Here is a 15,879-nt window from a genome sequence, read left to right as displayed (position 1 = left end):
AGGGTGTTACTTGCACAGACGAGACCTGGCAGATCAGCTTCAGACTATTATTGCAGCCCGAAAACTCAGTTTTGCAGTAAGCTGACACAAAAATTCCATAGTACTCGTGAGCAGGATTTTTTGGGCAGGGCTTGCATTTAGTCCAAGCTGGGCAACACAACTTTAACCAAAGAGTCGGGAAGCGGCAACAACTCCAGAACCCAGAAATCATCAGCCTGTCAGTTTGGAGCAACAGCAGTTGGATCAGACACTGCAGCTCATTTCCACCCACCAACATGTAGTAGTTTCTGGGCAGAAAATTCCCAGGCTCCATAATGCAGCATAGAAGCATAAGATTTCAAGGGGGCAGAGGTTTTACACAAGGCATAAATTTTTGCACCAAGCTGACATCAGGCATAATTCTTGACATCCAACAGCTTGTGTTCTTAGAGCCCTCTGACAACACACCTTCAATTTATGAAAAAAAAGGAATACTATGGTTGGCTTTACTCCTAATGTTCACCTTCAAAACAGCACACATGTTAGCAAAAACAACAGCTCCATTCCTCATCACCTCCAGGTTCCAACTGCTCTTATTTAAAAATACGATGGGGCAGACTCCAGTTGTGTGCAATCCTGGCATTTTCATTGGTGAGCTTGATATTTCTGGACGTAGCACTTTTGTCCCTACCCACTCTTTTAATATTTTGCACAATTCTTTCTTTTGTATTCATGTTACTTGAGAAGCTTCTGTCATTTCTTTCTTTCCAAATAGCATACACACTTGCTCCTAAGCACATTTTATTAATCACACGGCCAAGATCGTCCCCTTTCCATTCTCCAGCAATCTGCCTCGAATAGTCTCCCCAATCTTGTGGGCTATAGCTCACATTGTTAGGGCCAATCACATTCCTCCAAACAAAAGTGCTAAAATCGCGTTGGAAGAAAATGTGGTCTATATTTTCATCACAAGTGTTGCAAAGGTTACACGTAGCATTAAAGATGACTTCATATCTCACCAACTTATCTTTGGTGTTAAGTTTTACCCTTGCAACAAGCCATAGAATTAATGTCTTAGGATGTACTTCTTGTGCCACAAAGGCCCATGCCAGTTCATTATGTTTTTCCTTGTATGAAATTGCTCCCACACCAATCGAATGGAGAACTTGCCATTAGGTTGAGGCAGCCACTTCACTCAATCAATTCCCCCAAGAGGTTTTATACCCACATTCTCTTTGACTTCCATAAGTTCTCTAAAATTAGTGACTGGTCATTTCCATTGCCCATTTTCAGTAATATCACTAACTTTAGCATGCTTTCCAATCCTTGAATTATGAATTATCTTATCTCCATATTTCTTATAAAGAAGGCCTTTAGAATGTCAATTATCAAACCATAGAAAGGTATGGGTCCCATTTCCAATGATGATTTTGATTTTGCTTTCCATCTAACTTTTGAGGTTCATCAACTTTTTCCATAGCTAAGGGTTTTCCCCTCCCATCTTCCCTTCCCAAATATTCTTTCTTTTGAGTTGGTTCTTTTTAACCCAATTCACCCATGTGAACTTACTTTGCAGTTGCAAGAGGTTTTACAAATGTTTTGCTATAACTGTCTTATTCCATTCTTTACTAGCCATTAAGACCAGGCCTCCTTCCTCTTGAGGCAAACAAATCAATCCTAAGCGATTTTGACCTTATGTTTATTCATATCCACATCCACCCAAAAGAGAGCTCTTAATGTTGCATCAATCTCGCGAAGGATTTTGGATAGGAGGATGAAGAGTAAAAACCAATATACTTGTATACCAAACGAGATGGTTTATATGAGGGTTAGTCTAGTTGCATAAGAGAGGGATTTACTTCTCAAAAATGTTATTCTCCCAAGAATTTTTTCCAACAAAGGCTTGCAATCATCTTTATTAAGCTTTGATGACATCATAGGAATTTCAAGGTATTTAAAAGGGAGTTTCCCTTCTGCAAAATTTATAACTCCTATAAGATATTACTTTTGGCATTATTGGCATTAAGACTGGACCAATTATGAAAAGTATCCAACACCTCTTTAACAAGCTTCACTACTTTTGTCTCTACCTTACAAAAAAGAATGAGGTCATCTACAAAGCAAAGGTATGTGATTTTGCTTTTCTTGCACCTCCAATGATAGGCAAATTCCTCCCTTGAGGATAAATTTTCAAGGAGGCATGAAAGCACCTCCATAGCTACAAAAAAGAGATATTGGGGGATGGGATCCCCTTGCCTCAATCCTCTTGAGTTTTTGAAAAAAACCAACTAATTCTCTGATTAGGTTGATCGAGAAAGTTAGGGTGGGTATACATTGCTTTATCCATCCCATAAAGACAGTAAGCAACTCCACAATATTAAGGATAGCAATGATAAAATCCCAATCCACCTTATCATAAGCTTTCATGAGATCTACTTTAATGGCACTTATTTTCCTATTCTTATCTTCCTTGTGGAAATTAAGAAGGAGATCTTGACAAAACAAAATATTGTCTCCAATACTTCACCTCACAAAAGTCGCTTAGGCCTGGTAAAATAGTTTAAAAGGCTCAACCGGGTTCAAATTGATGACCTATTGATGTTGTTTACCCAAAAATTGTAATAATATCAATAGTACATTATACATTAACGAAAAAGTGTGTTGAATCAATTAGACTTATATGAAGACCCAATTTGTACAATATTTGACCTATTTCTTAAACTATTCAATTCAGTTGTTTAAATCTTTAAAAAAAGAAATTCAAAGATGAGATGAGATACATCAGTTTCTTAATTTGATTTATTTTAGAAGGAAGTTTCATCTAAACCTCTTCTTGAATATCTTTATGCAAGAAGGTTTTTTTTTTTTTCATTGATAAAAAGGAACCATGCTTGTAAACTGCGATTAGTGGCGAATACAAAAATGACACTTAAAGGGTCAAGATTAGAATAACACAAATAAATTTTAAATCAAACTAAACATAAATAATTGTATTAATAAAACATTCATTAACTAACATATTTATAATTGTCTTTAACATGATTTCGTATATTTGCAAGTATTATAGAATGACTTCATTATCAGTTATATCAAATACATCATTTTCTATATAAATAACTAGGTTTGGATTTGAACCAAGCTGGCTTGGTCTCAGAAGTCAACTTAGCTCTAATTCATTTAGTTCGAACTCAAGCCAAATTCAAAATCAAGCCAAACTCCGACTAGAGATGTTCAATTTGAGTTTGACTTAAATTCGTAACTCAAATCTGTAGTTTGGATTTGTGGCTCAAGCTTTGCTTAAATTCATGGCTTAAGTTAATAGTTGATTTGTGATTCAAATTTATAGCTCATTGACGAATTAATGTCAGTTTACTGAAATAATAGGCAAAGCGATATCGTTTTGTAAATAAGTCATGAACTCGAACCACAAATTTGAATTACTGATATGAGTCATGAATTCAAGTTAAACCAAATTATTTTTTATTCGAATCGAACTTAAGTCACACTTAATTTTTGTTTGACAAACTTGAGCCAAACTTGAGTCAGACATTATTTATTTAAGCCAAACTCAAGCTAAGGGGGGTGTTCAAGATTAGTTCGGTTCGTATCCACCCCTATAAACAACTAAACTATAATGCAACATTTATCAAATTCATTAAACCACAAAAACAACATATTCAAATATTGATTAGTGTATTGTTGGAATATCACGACATGGTTTCATTAACCTTTTTTTCTTTCTTTTTCTAAAATAGCCTCGATGTGATTTCATCTTTAGGGCGTACTGTAAGAGGTGCTACTAGAATCTTTAACAAAGGTGTGTTGAAATTTTTAACACTCAGCACTAGTAGAAACGGAGAAGAGAGGAGTGGTTGACAACAACTTTCGTTTTGAATGCAAAGAGTGAGAGTAAAACACTTGTTTATATTAAAATCTAAAGAAGGACAAGTTATATTAACAATTAAAACATGAGTAATGTTATGGGTACCAATGAAATGCATCTAAATTTGCACCCACTAAGCTATCATTTATATATTAATTGTCTTTTTATCAACCATCTCAATGTAATATCACATCAATGCAAATTTCGGTGCATTCTATTGATGTATATAACATTACTCTTAAAACATACACACACACACACGTATATATACGGTATAATAGAAATATCATCTAAACTTGTGGGTTTTTTTCCGCTTCCATCTGCCTCTGATTACAATGGGTAAAATAGTTATCATTTTGGCCAGTAGAACAACTAGGCTAGCTTTGTAGTGATCCAAAGGCTCATCAAGATTTTTTAATCAAATAAGGCTAATTGCATTATATTGGTTAATTTACACCTAATTGTCATAATACAATATCCCAAATATAATTTTTTAGAGTAAACAATATTTTCTCACCTTCCTTAAAATCATTTTTTCACCTTTAGTTGACATAAATAACATTTTCCTACCTAAAATCAAACTTTGTGAAAAAAAAACTAACAACACAAGGGCTAAATAATAATTTTACTATATATATTTTTTTAATTCAACTTGTGCTAAGCAAAGTTCTATTGGTCTTTCTTCATCCCACAAATACATCGAATTAAATTTCTCAAGGAACGGTTTACTACTTCCATTTGTCCATCGATTTGTGGTTATGCAGTACTACTAAACTTCAATTCAATGACAAATCTTTTCTACAAAGCAAGCAAAAATGTCGTCAAAAACTTGATATCTCTATCCAAAACAATTGGCGATGGAACTCTATGTAAACAAACAACCTTTTTTAAAAAGTAACTTGGCCACATGGTGAGTATCGGTTGTCTTCCAACAAAGAATAAAGTGGAATATTTTGGAAAATCTATCCACTACAATAAACACCAAGTTATATCCCCTTTGAGTTTTTGGCAATCCCAACACAAAATCCATGGAAACATCATCCTAAGTTGTAGGCATGTATAATCCTGTGTTTTACTATTGTCCCTTACTAGTTTGCAGATAGGACATCTTTGGACAAACTTTACCACATCTCACTTCAATTGAGGCTAATAGTACCTCTATTCCAATCCAATTATAGTTTTATCTCTACCCTTTATGTCCACTCAAATCACTTGAATGTAACTCTCTAATTAACTTGTCTCTCAATAAGCTCCTTAGAATACATAATTGACTTCCTTTAAACAAATACCCATCTTAAACAAAGAAATCACCCAAAGGAAGATTAAGTAAATAATTGATCCACACCTTGCATAAATCTTCATCCTTTTCATATAGCTCTTTAAGTTGTTCAAATTCGAAAATTTCAAGGGCAATTGTGATTAACAACATTGCTCTTCTACTCAATGCATTTGCCATTCTATTGGTTGTACTCAATTTATAGACAATCACATAACTAAATCTCTTAAGGTATGGAGCCCATCTTGCTAACATTCAGTTTATATGCTTTTGGTCGTGAAGTGTTGAATGGTTTGGTGGTCCAAATAGATGATAAACTCCCTTTAGAACAAATAAAGCTCTTATATCTTCAAGCATCTAAACATTGCATATAATTCTTATTAGTAGGTGGATCATTTCTATCTAGTTTCATTTAACTTCTCACTAAAGAAAGATCAGTTCTTCTCTCTTGTGAAAGTACTTCACCAATCCCCATTCTACTAGTATCACACTCCAACTCAAAAACTTTATTAAAATCGAGCAACGATAAAACGAAAGTTGCTGTTAACTTTTCCTTAATCAATTCAAAACTTTGGTCTGCATCTTCTCTCCATTGAAATTTACCTTTCTTCAAACAATTTGTGATAGCTGTTAGGATCCCACTGAAATTACGAATGAAACTTCTATAGTATGTAGCCAACCCATGAAAACTCCTCACCTCACTTGTAGTTTTTGGTATCTTCCATTCTCTTATCACTTTAATCTTGTCCTCATCCATATGTATCCCCTCATCATTTATTATGAAGCCTAAGAACAATAGCTTTCTTGTCAATAACATGCATTTCTTTGAATTCACATATAGTTTATTCTCCTTCAAAACCATAAACACTTTCTTTAGGTAATTTAGGTGTTTCTCATCATTCTTACCATAAATTAAAATGTCATCAAAATAAACCACAACAAAGCTAGATAAGAATGGTCTTAATACCTAATTTATCAAATGTACTTGGCGCATCTGAAAGTCCAAATGGCATGACTAACCATTCATATCAACCATCCTTCATTTTTAATGTGGTTGTCCATTCATCCCATGGTCAAACTCTAATTTACTGATACCTACTCTTCAAATCTATCTTTGAAAACACCTTGGCACCATGCATTTGGTCGAGCAAATCATCAAGTCTACGAATACAAAATCTATACCTTATGGTTATTTTGCTGATGACATGACTATTCGTACATATCCTCCAATTTTGAAATAAGATGAGTAATTCTGATTTTGTCTTCAGTGGGAAAATCCAAGTAAACTTGGTGAAATCATCCAAGAATTAAACATAATATCTAAAACTAGACTTAAAGACAATAGGAGTTAGACCCCACAAATCGCTATGAATTAACTCTAAAGGTTGTGTAGCCCTAGAATCAAATGAAGGAAAGTGATATTGATAATGTTTTCCATATTGACAGTTCTTGCAGAAAGGGAATGCTTAGAATCAACAATATAATGCAATTTTTGAAAAATACTTTTTAGAGTTTTATCACACGGATGACCTAAATGTTTATGTCAAATTGAAATGTTTATTTTATTGATGTAAAAGGCATTACAAGTAGAGCAAACTAAAGGATTTATAATTGACTCATTATTTGTGTTAGAAGCAAAACTATCAAGAAAACAATTGTTCATGCAACTACAAATTTTATTGTGGCAGTTCTAACAGATCAAAATTTATGGTTTTTCAGTTGATTTCATAAAATCAAAAGGAGTTTGAAGTTGGTAAAGTCCATCTTTAAAAGTCCCTTGAAGTAACATAACTTTTGTATCATTGTCCTTAACAAAACAATAATCACTCATGAATTCAACTATGACATTATTATCTTTGGTAAATTTGGAAATGCTAAGCAATTTGTTTATAATTCTAAGAACACAAAGGATGTTTTTAAGTTAAAGGTATTTGTTTAAACAAAAATAAAGGATAAAAGTAAAGCCAATATGAGAAATTCCTAGGCATTTACCATTGCCTACTTGTGGTTGTTAACTCCTTGCATAATCTTTCCTTCACAATGAGTTGATCAACCCTAGTTGTGACATGGTCTATTGCTCTTGAGTCCATATACCAACTAATATTCTCTATTGTCTTAGGATTAGACTTTTGAATAGTTTGTGCACCTTTGTGACTTACAACAATAGAAAAAGTAGAGTTAAGCAGCAATTAAGTTATTTATGGAAGATTTATTCTGAAACCAAGTACTGATGAATAATAAGGATGTGCAATAGGTGGTTGGGTAGTGTATAAGGTTTTGTTGGGGTTATAGTATGACTGTGACAAGCAGTTGTATTGTGGTGATAGAAATATTGAAGAGTAGTAAGTAGTGTTTGGTTGTTATGTTTAAGGTTAATGCGTGTAAGAATTTAGGTCAAATGGTGATGAAAATGTTGGTGGTGGTTATGTATATGGAGTTGGTGCAATGATATTCTGAGTAGAGCCAATGTAACGAATGTCAAACCTATGATAACACTATATTACAACATAACTTGTTTTACCACAAAGCTGGCAAACAACTAGTGATTTGTTAGAAAAACTACCTCAACCTCTGCCTTGGAAATCTCCACTAAACTCATGTGAGTAAGGTTTAAATTGCTTTTACACTACATTTTCACTCATGGCTGACTAAAGCTGGCAATTTTCTATACGACACATTAACCCGACTCGACATGAAGTGAAAAAATAGGGTAAGGGTTAAATTTTTCTGATACAAAATTTATTTTAAATCAACTTAACACGATTCGAAATTAAATTAGATAGTGTTAAGGTTCACACAAAAATAATCCGATACGATATGAATTGACTCGAATGTTTTGAAAAAATGTTACTTTAAAAAATTTGTTAGAGATAAATTATAAGTAGTACTATGTGTACACACTTTTGGTACACAATTTGAGTTCACAAATGATGTGTCAACATTTAATTGGGTTTTAATTTCTCTTTAATTTAGAATCAATCATATGATATCACATTATCTATATATTAAAACTGTGTATGAATAGTTTTATTGATAAACACGATTTTAATTTGAATCGGATTAGAGTTAAAGGTCTCTGACACGATCCGAATACGATCCAATGACATGAACTGTTAGGTTTATGACTGACTGATCTTGGTTTGCATTGACATAAAAAGTATTATTGTTCTTTCCCAACACTCCAGGTCTTGCATTTCCATATTCAAACCCAAACCTACTAGTTTGTTTAGCCAAATTAACGTTACCACCATTGAACTTAAAAGGAAAGCCTAAAGTTCTATTGAGTCTTTGTTCATATTTCTACAGAATAGATTTCGCCTTTGCTAAAGTAAGTTTCTCTGTTGAGAATTTTATCCTAGCAATTATGTAAACTACCATGGGTTTAAATTCAACACCTAACCCATCTAGGATGAAGTTTATGAGTTCTTATTCAATAAGGGACTAACCACTTGACACCATGGTGTCAAACATGTCCTTCATCTTACACATATATTCTTGCAATGTCAAAATGCCTTTCTTAAAGGTTTGTAGAGTGTTCCTAAGGTTTATAATCCCGACCTTAGACCTAGAAATGAAATAGTTTTCTAATGACTCTCATATTTCACCAATTGAGCTACATCCTAATAGAAGATTGATCCCATAAGCAACTTATCAAACCTCTTCCATACAGAATATTGGCTATTAGTAATTTTAACCTCACTCACATCATAATCAAACTTCACTAATAAAAAGGGCTTTGGACAAAGAACTAAACCTGTTAAGTGTTCTTCTAGATTGTGTGTTCCTACTAGTAGCAAAGCTTAAGCACGCCAGTAACAATAGTTATCGTCAATCAGTTTCGGAGTTACTATTTGAAATGTCAAAACAAGAAGTTGACTCGATTTTTAACCAGATCAACTCGACTACTAACCAAATCCCATCGTCATAAGCCTCTCAAGAGTCCTTGAGATGCCAACAAAGGCATTATTGAAAGAACTAGCCATTATAAGTTAGTCAAATGGCTTTAATATCATGAAAATTCTCAAACTTTAGTAATGAAATAGAAAGAAATCACAAGAAAATTACTGGAAATTACTCAACTCATTTCATTAATCTCAACTTTACAAGTACAAGACATTTATGTTACTATGGATTATAACTATAGACTAACTAACAAGATTCATCACAACCATTTATCACTCACATAAAATAAAGAAGAAGAAAAACTCATCTTAGTTGTCTAATGATCGAAAATTAGTTACAGTTTCAAGACAGATGATGGTTAATAACACACGACAGAGAAGGAAACCAACCCTAGAACCCGATCTTCATTAAATGAGGAAACAATGAGAAGCTTCCTTTTCCTTTGTAAAATAAAGTGAAATTGTGCATTTTAAGTTTTAATAGAAATGCATTGTTTTAAGCTTAGTCTCAACACATATAATAAAAAGGGTATACTGATTCAAACCTTTCAATGTATCATTTAACAATCACAATCATTCATACATTATTTTACTCAAAAAATAACAAGAGAGATTTGAGTGGAAAGTTTCAAATATTGTGAGATCAAATATAAGATTATTGGGATGTAAAGTGAACTTTTGCCAATAGACAAATACAAAATTCATTGTTTTTATTATTAAAAAAAGCAAAAAGACCATTTCCCACCTAAGTTTTGGCCCACTCTCAAAAACTCAAACACTCACTTATGGGCTAATTTTTGTTAGAATTTTCAATTATAAGTATAGGTAAAATCATTATTTTATTATTAAACTTAAAACCCTAAAAATTAATATTATTTTTCCCTCAAATTTTAAAAACTAATAATTCACCCCTCATTCAAAGTTTAAAAAATTACATTTTACTTTTAAGGTTTCATTCCCTTCTTCAGCCTCCACCATTCTAGCTGATGACATACATTTTTCACATATTTTCCAGATCCAACAACAAAGGATAACCACTCACCATCACGATGGATGATGTTTGTCATTCAAATCTGGATGACAAAGCATCATCCTTCATCATCTAGACAATGAAGGTGTTGTCCAAATGACGAAGGACGATGTCTTCATTGTCTGGACGACAAAGGAGGATACTGGAGAGGGAGAGAAATGTCGTCGGGAGAAAAACACCGAAAAGGGAGGCTGTTATCCGTTGGATAGTTGGGCGAATTTATTTTCCAAACCCAAGGGGGAAAATGAATATTTCAAAACTTAATCATAAAAGAAAACTGTTAGTTTTTCAAAGTAAGAGGGAAAAATAAGATTAATTTTATTAATTTTAAGATTATTAATAAAATAATTATTTTTCTCCTTATAACTCACAGTTTATGGGTGGGTATTTGGGTGTTTAAAATGTCGTGGGTTTGTTTTACTGTCCTAAAACTTGGGGGGTTGTGGGAAACAATTCTGGCTAACGCGTATGGAAGACTGGAAACAGGAAGTTCATTAACTTCACTGAGACGTTACCCGTTGTCATCTCAACTAAACTCGATTCAATTCAGTTCAACTCACCAGCTCTATTCTGTCCTTCGAAAGGTACAAATTTTCTCTTAATTTTGTTGAGATAATCTCGAAATTTCCAAATTCGTTATTTGATCTGATCAATCCACTTCGTTTTTATATTTTTTAATATAAAAAAGGTTTTTACTTCCGCCTGGTTGGTTCCTGAGAAAGCTGAAGAAAATACAAAGAACTGGTTTTAATTTTGATATTTGTGAAAATTCTACCTGAACTATGACTTATGTGAAGCTCACATTTAATGTTTGAATAGATCATAACAATTTTTACCGGCTTCATAGGAATGGGTTTTGAAGATTTTGGGATTAGGGTTTTCATGGGTTTTAATAATTTTTTAGTTGAAGATGATTTTGAGTTTGTGTTATGATGATATCTTCTTTTATTACTTAGGGGATTTGAAATTAATAGGTTGATCTAATTGATTTAAGTTTTCTGATTAAATTTCTAAGATTTAGGAACGTATTATTCTGGGAGACTTGGGATTATTGGTTTTGAATTCCTTTTTTCTTGTGCAATGGCCTTGACTTTCCCAACACCATATCTTTCAAGTTTGACTTATAAATTGTTTTCTTTTTGGGTCATGTGATTTTTATTGATATATCTTGTTCATGTATATGTGAAATTCAACGTCATATTACTAAAATTTAGCATGAACAGGTAACCAAATGTGGTGTTATATGTTATTAAAAGATGCTATTCTATAATGTCGTTAGGATTTTAATCTGAAAGGATAGCAATTGCAAAATTTTTTATTGATGAATGCGGATTGCTTTACTGAGAGAACTCTTTTATGCAGATGTCTATTGAGCTACTACTTATTATATTTCTTTTGGTTCTTCAGCATGTGTTTCTTTTATCTCAATAAGCGTAACATTTTTTAGAATTTGGTTTTAGGGTTTTAAGGCTTTGTGAAGATGAGTGACAATTTGATGGAGAAAGTTAGCGCCTTTGGCGAACGCCTTAAGATTGGAGGGGCTGAGGTGAGCCGCAAAATGAGTGAAGGCATGAGCCAAATGAGCTTTAAAATGAAGGAGCTTTTGCAAGGCCCAAACCAAGTTGATAAGCTTGTTGAGGATGCCACATCAGAGACCTTAGAGGAGCCTGACTGGGCCATGAATCTTGATCTTTGTGACATGATGAATACTGAGAAAATTAACAGTGTTGAATTGATCCGTGGCATAAAGAAGAGGATCATGCTGAAGAACCCCAGAATTCAATACTTGGCTTTGGTGTTGCTTGAAACATGTGTTAAGAACTGTGAAAAGGCTTTCTCAGAGGTGGCAGCAGAGAGGGTTCTTGATGAAATGGTCAAGCTGATTGATGATCCTCAAACTATTGTTAATAATAGGAACAAGGCTTTGATGCTAATTGAATCTTGGGGTGAGTCAACAGGGGAACTCCGCTACTTGCCTGTTTATGAAGAAACATACAAGGTACTTATAGAGTCTTCTAAATTATTTGTTGATTTCCTCAAACTGGGAAAGGAAAATGAAAGATGCCAAAGGTCATTAAACATTGCATTAGATATTCTAAAGGATGATGTATACAGTGATTACATGAGGCTCAGTTATTTTGAGATTTATGTCCAATTAAATTGATTTACTGATTTAACCGTGAAGTATCATTTTACCTTTTCCTTTTGTGTCCTTGTCTTATTATTTGTTTTGAATGATAGTAGTTTCAGACTTTCAGTTAATGATTATGCCTTTTAACACAAAGGGATTAATCATCTAATATCTAAAATTAATTTGAGTTTTATTAAATATTTAAACACATTCTGCTCTAAGATCAATCTAGACATTATATCGTTCTTGTTATTTTTACATATATGTTTAAATATATTTCTAATAAACTTGTTCAAGCAAAATTTGTGGTTTTGTTTTAGGCTGAAAAAAATTGTATTTTTCTTAAGCAATTTCAGATTCATGTCTTTGAGTTTTTCTTCTTATGGCTTTCTATTTTAGAGTTTAAGATCCAGAGGCATTCGATTTCCAGGACGTGACAATGAGAGTTTGGCACCTATTTTTACTCCTCCACCTTCAGCACCAGAAGTGGATGCTTCTCTTGCACGGCAAATGCGGCATGATATTCAGGTACAAAGTTTTTCTGCCGAACAAACAAAGGAAGCATTTGATGTGGCACGAAACAGTATTGAGCTTCTTACAACAGTTTTATCCTCTTCACCCCAACAAGATGTTTTGCAGGTATTTATCTGACATTGTATCAGCTCTTCTATACCATTATATGCATACTTCTGATCCGATTGAAATTCAGTCCTTCATGCATGAGTTCTCTTATCTAGTATTTCTAAATTTTTTTTATTTTGTTAATTTGACTTTTCTGAAGTCTCATGTTGTTGTCAAGAAACGTTCTGAGGACAATGATTATCAAAGTCAATTATGTAGATTGTTATTCCAGTCTGATATTTGGTCTACTAGTAGATACGTAGGAATAGAATTTATGCTTCAACTAATGGAGCTGAAACCTCCTGTAGCTAAATATCAGCTGAATTATGTGACAAACTAAAAGGTGTAATCTCTTATCAAAAGTCATCAAAGGCGTAGTCAAGCAACATTTCAGTGAGACTGATATTTTGTGATGCCAATTGCAGCTGTTACAAATATAACTAGGAAGTCTTTGTTTTTGTGTTGAATGAAAAACAAACAAATAATAACTAAATCTGAGATTTGGGTGTTCAATGAGCTGATTAAAGGTAAGGAACAAAGAAGAGCGAAGTCTCAGTCAAAGAAGAATTTTTTTTAATTTGTATTATTATTCCTTAAGTTTTGCAATTAGGGGTAATTATATATCAACTAGGGTATTGTGTAATTTTCATATTTGATTTATATTTTTCTCTGGATATGAATGTGACTGCTTTTAATCTCATTTGTTTGTATTTGAATCATATTCATTGCTGGGAGATCTTTTCCTATTGAACCGAAATATTTTCTTTTTATCCAAATAGCAGTTAGCTGACTTGGTGGCATTATCTAAATAATTTCTTACCGGAGGGTGTTTGACTAAAAATTCTTAGGCATTTTTAGTTGTAAGACTAATAACATTTGGATTTGAAATTTAAAATATTGGTCATATAAATATGAGTGGTTGGATTGAGGAGGAGGAGGATATTGATGATTGGGTAATTTGGGCAGCCTTTGGCTAATTGGAAGGGGAAAGACACCTCTATTTTTGCTTTTGGGAGGAGTTGGTACCTCTTGTTGGTTTTTTCAATATTAATAAAAATTGAGCTAGGTTTCTAACAATATGCCACTAGATAGACCACAGTAGATTCTGGTTTTGTTTATCTTGAGTTATTTGTTGCAGTCTATCCTATGATCCTGTAATGCATTTAGTTGGTTGTATCTAAAGAGAAATTAATTATTATTTCAGCCCTTTTTTGAAAGATCACATACAACATAAAAACCTTGTTACGACATTATTTTACAGTGGGCCATTTCTTTTCTGTTTAGTGCAAAGTAACATCCTAAGAATGTCTAAACAATACTGGCAAAATAATTTCAGGACATATTATTCTCATCTGTTCATCTTAGTTGGGAAGCTTTCTGAGTTAGTTTCCTATAGGGCAGTTCTGGCTGCAAGGTCTTTTTTTTTTTCTTGGTTGCAAAAGTGTACAAATAGTTTGATCTCTGTGCCAATTTTATTTAGTTTGTGATATCATTGTCAAGGTTTTGTGTTTTCTTTTTGTTCTTATTAAGTGGACATCTTATCCTGGCTCATATCCTCTTTTTTCATTATTAAAAATTCATATTATTTTAATAGAGATATTTGAAGATCGGTTAGTAATGCCTCCATTGTCCTCACCTATATTATTGTGTATCTATTGTGTGTGTGTGTTTTATACACCGTGGGCATATTTACCTGATTTCTAATTGGTGATTAGTTTTCGACCCTACAGCCTTTCTAGTCATGAAACTTGGGTCATATTATCAAGTAGATGGCTCCAAGACGGTTTTAACCATCCATTTACATTGTTAGATACTTCAAATATTAGATTAAGTTGGTTAATGATTATTTTATTTAAGCACTCTACATTTTCAACAGTTGATTGGTCTTACTGTTGGATTAGATGTTTTATTAAATATTATTTGTCAAAATCTTCTTGATTACACAACTGCCTATGTATCTTTTTGAGTGCTGGATATTGATCAGAGATCTTATATGCAAGTGTTTTTTTTCCACTTGGCAGGATGACTTGACCACCACCCTCGTACAACAGTGCCATCAATCTCAGTTCACTGTCCAGAGAATCATTGAAACTGCAGGAGATAACGAGCCCTTGCTCTTTGAAGCATTGAATGTGAATGATGAGATCCAGAAAGCTCTATCCAAGTATGAGGATTTGAAGAAGCCATTAGTGGCTCCTGCTGAACCAGAACCTGCTATGATTCCCGTAGCTGTCGAGGCTGATGAGTCTCCTCGTCATACAAAAGAAGATGCTCTTATTAGAAAGTCATCTGGTTCCCAAGGTGGATCCCATGGAGCAAGCAATGACGACATGTTGGATGATCTTGACGAAATGATTTTTGGTAAGAAAGGCAGCGGGGGTACATCCGAAGGTGGACATGATTCAAAGAAGCAGCAAAATCCGAAAGACGATCTCATCAGCTTCTGAGCTGGGTTGGTAATCATACAAATTTTCATATCTTAGGACAGGAGGCCTCGCATTCTACCACTGATGTACAAGAGGCTATTTAATTGTTGAAGACAATTATGTTTGATTTCAAAAAAACCTTATAACCTTGGTGAAAACGAACATAGGCTTCTCTTTTGAAGTATTACTTCCCTTGTTTCCTCATTTCGTGTAATTATTTCACAGTTGGATTGGCTACATAATTGCTTTATGAAGTATATATTGAAGTATTGACATTATAACAAAAAAATATTTGAGCTCTCTGTGGCCTTTTTCATTTCTTTAATTACTCTTTTCACTACTAAAATATTCTATTCTATTAATTATTTTTAAAGAAATAGCTATTTTTTTAACTCTTTATATCTGTTCAATAGATCTAAATTTGATCGAATGGAAGATTAAAAAAATAAAAAATAAAACAAGATCTTGAGAATCCTATATCGAATTGTTCCTTCATATTATAGTTTCTGTCTATTAAAGATTCAACTTTTGAATTTATAATGTAATTTTGATTTTTACTCTTTTTATAGAAAATTGATCAATTGAATTCACCTTTACTTTGATGGAGTTATTTCGAAAAAATGGCCAACAC

General features: G+C 33.2%; 1 protein-coding gene across 1 annotated transcript; it reads left to right on the top strand.

Annotated features, from left to right (window-relative positions):
• The first annotated feature begins 10,518 nt into the window (after positions 1–10,518).
• Positions 10,519–15,548, top strand: LOC123205073 (TOM1-like protein 1). The gene is made up of 4 exons (XM_044621888.1): positions 10,519–10,654; positions 11,531–12,069; positions 12,601–12,840; positions 14,844–15,548. The coding sequence occupies exons 2-4, from the start codon at positions 11,551–11,553 to the stop codon at positions 15,267–15,269; spliced, it is 1,185 nt and encodes a 394-aa protein (XP_044477823.1). The 5' UTR covers positions 10,519–10,654; positions 11,531–11,550; the 3' UTR covers positions 15,270–15,548.
• Positions 15,549–15,879: the final 331 nt, after the last annotated feature.

Source organism: Mangifera indica, unplaced genomic scaffold (assembly GCF_011075055.1).
Source record: "Mangifera indica cultivar Alphonso unplaced genomic scaffold, CATAS_Mindica_2.1 Un_0001, whole genome shotgun sequence".
Taxonomy (NCBI): Eukaryota; Viridiplantae; Streptophyta; class Magnoliopsida; order Sapindales; family Anacardiaceae; genus Mangifera; species Mangifera indica.
The sequence above is the reverse complement of the archived record's forward strand: the minus strand, read 5'-3'. Positions and strand labels throughout refer to the sequence as shown.

Coding starts and splice junctions, on each gene's coding strand:
- LOC123205073 (XM_044621888.1), top strand. CDS start 11,551: ATGAGTGACAATTTGATGGAGAAAGTTAGCGCCTTTGGCGAACGCCTT. Junction 12,070..12,600: donor TTTATGAAGAAACATACAAG/GTACTTATAGAG, acceptor TTTCTATTTTAG/AGTTTAAGATCCAGAGGCAT. Junction 12,841..14,843: donor CCCAACAAGATGTTTTGCAG/GTATTTATCTGA, acceptor TCCACTTGGCAG/GATGACTTGACCACCACCCT.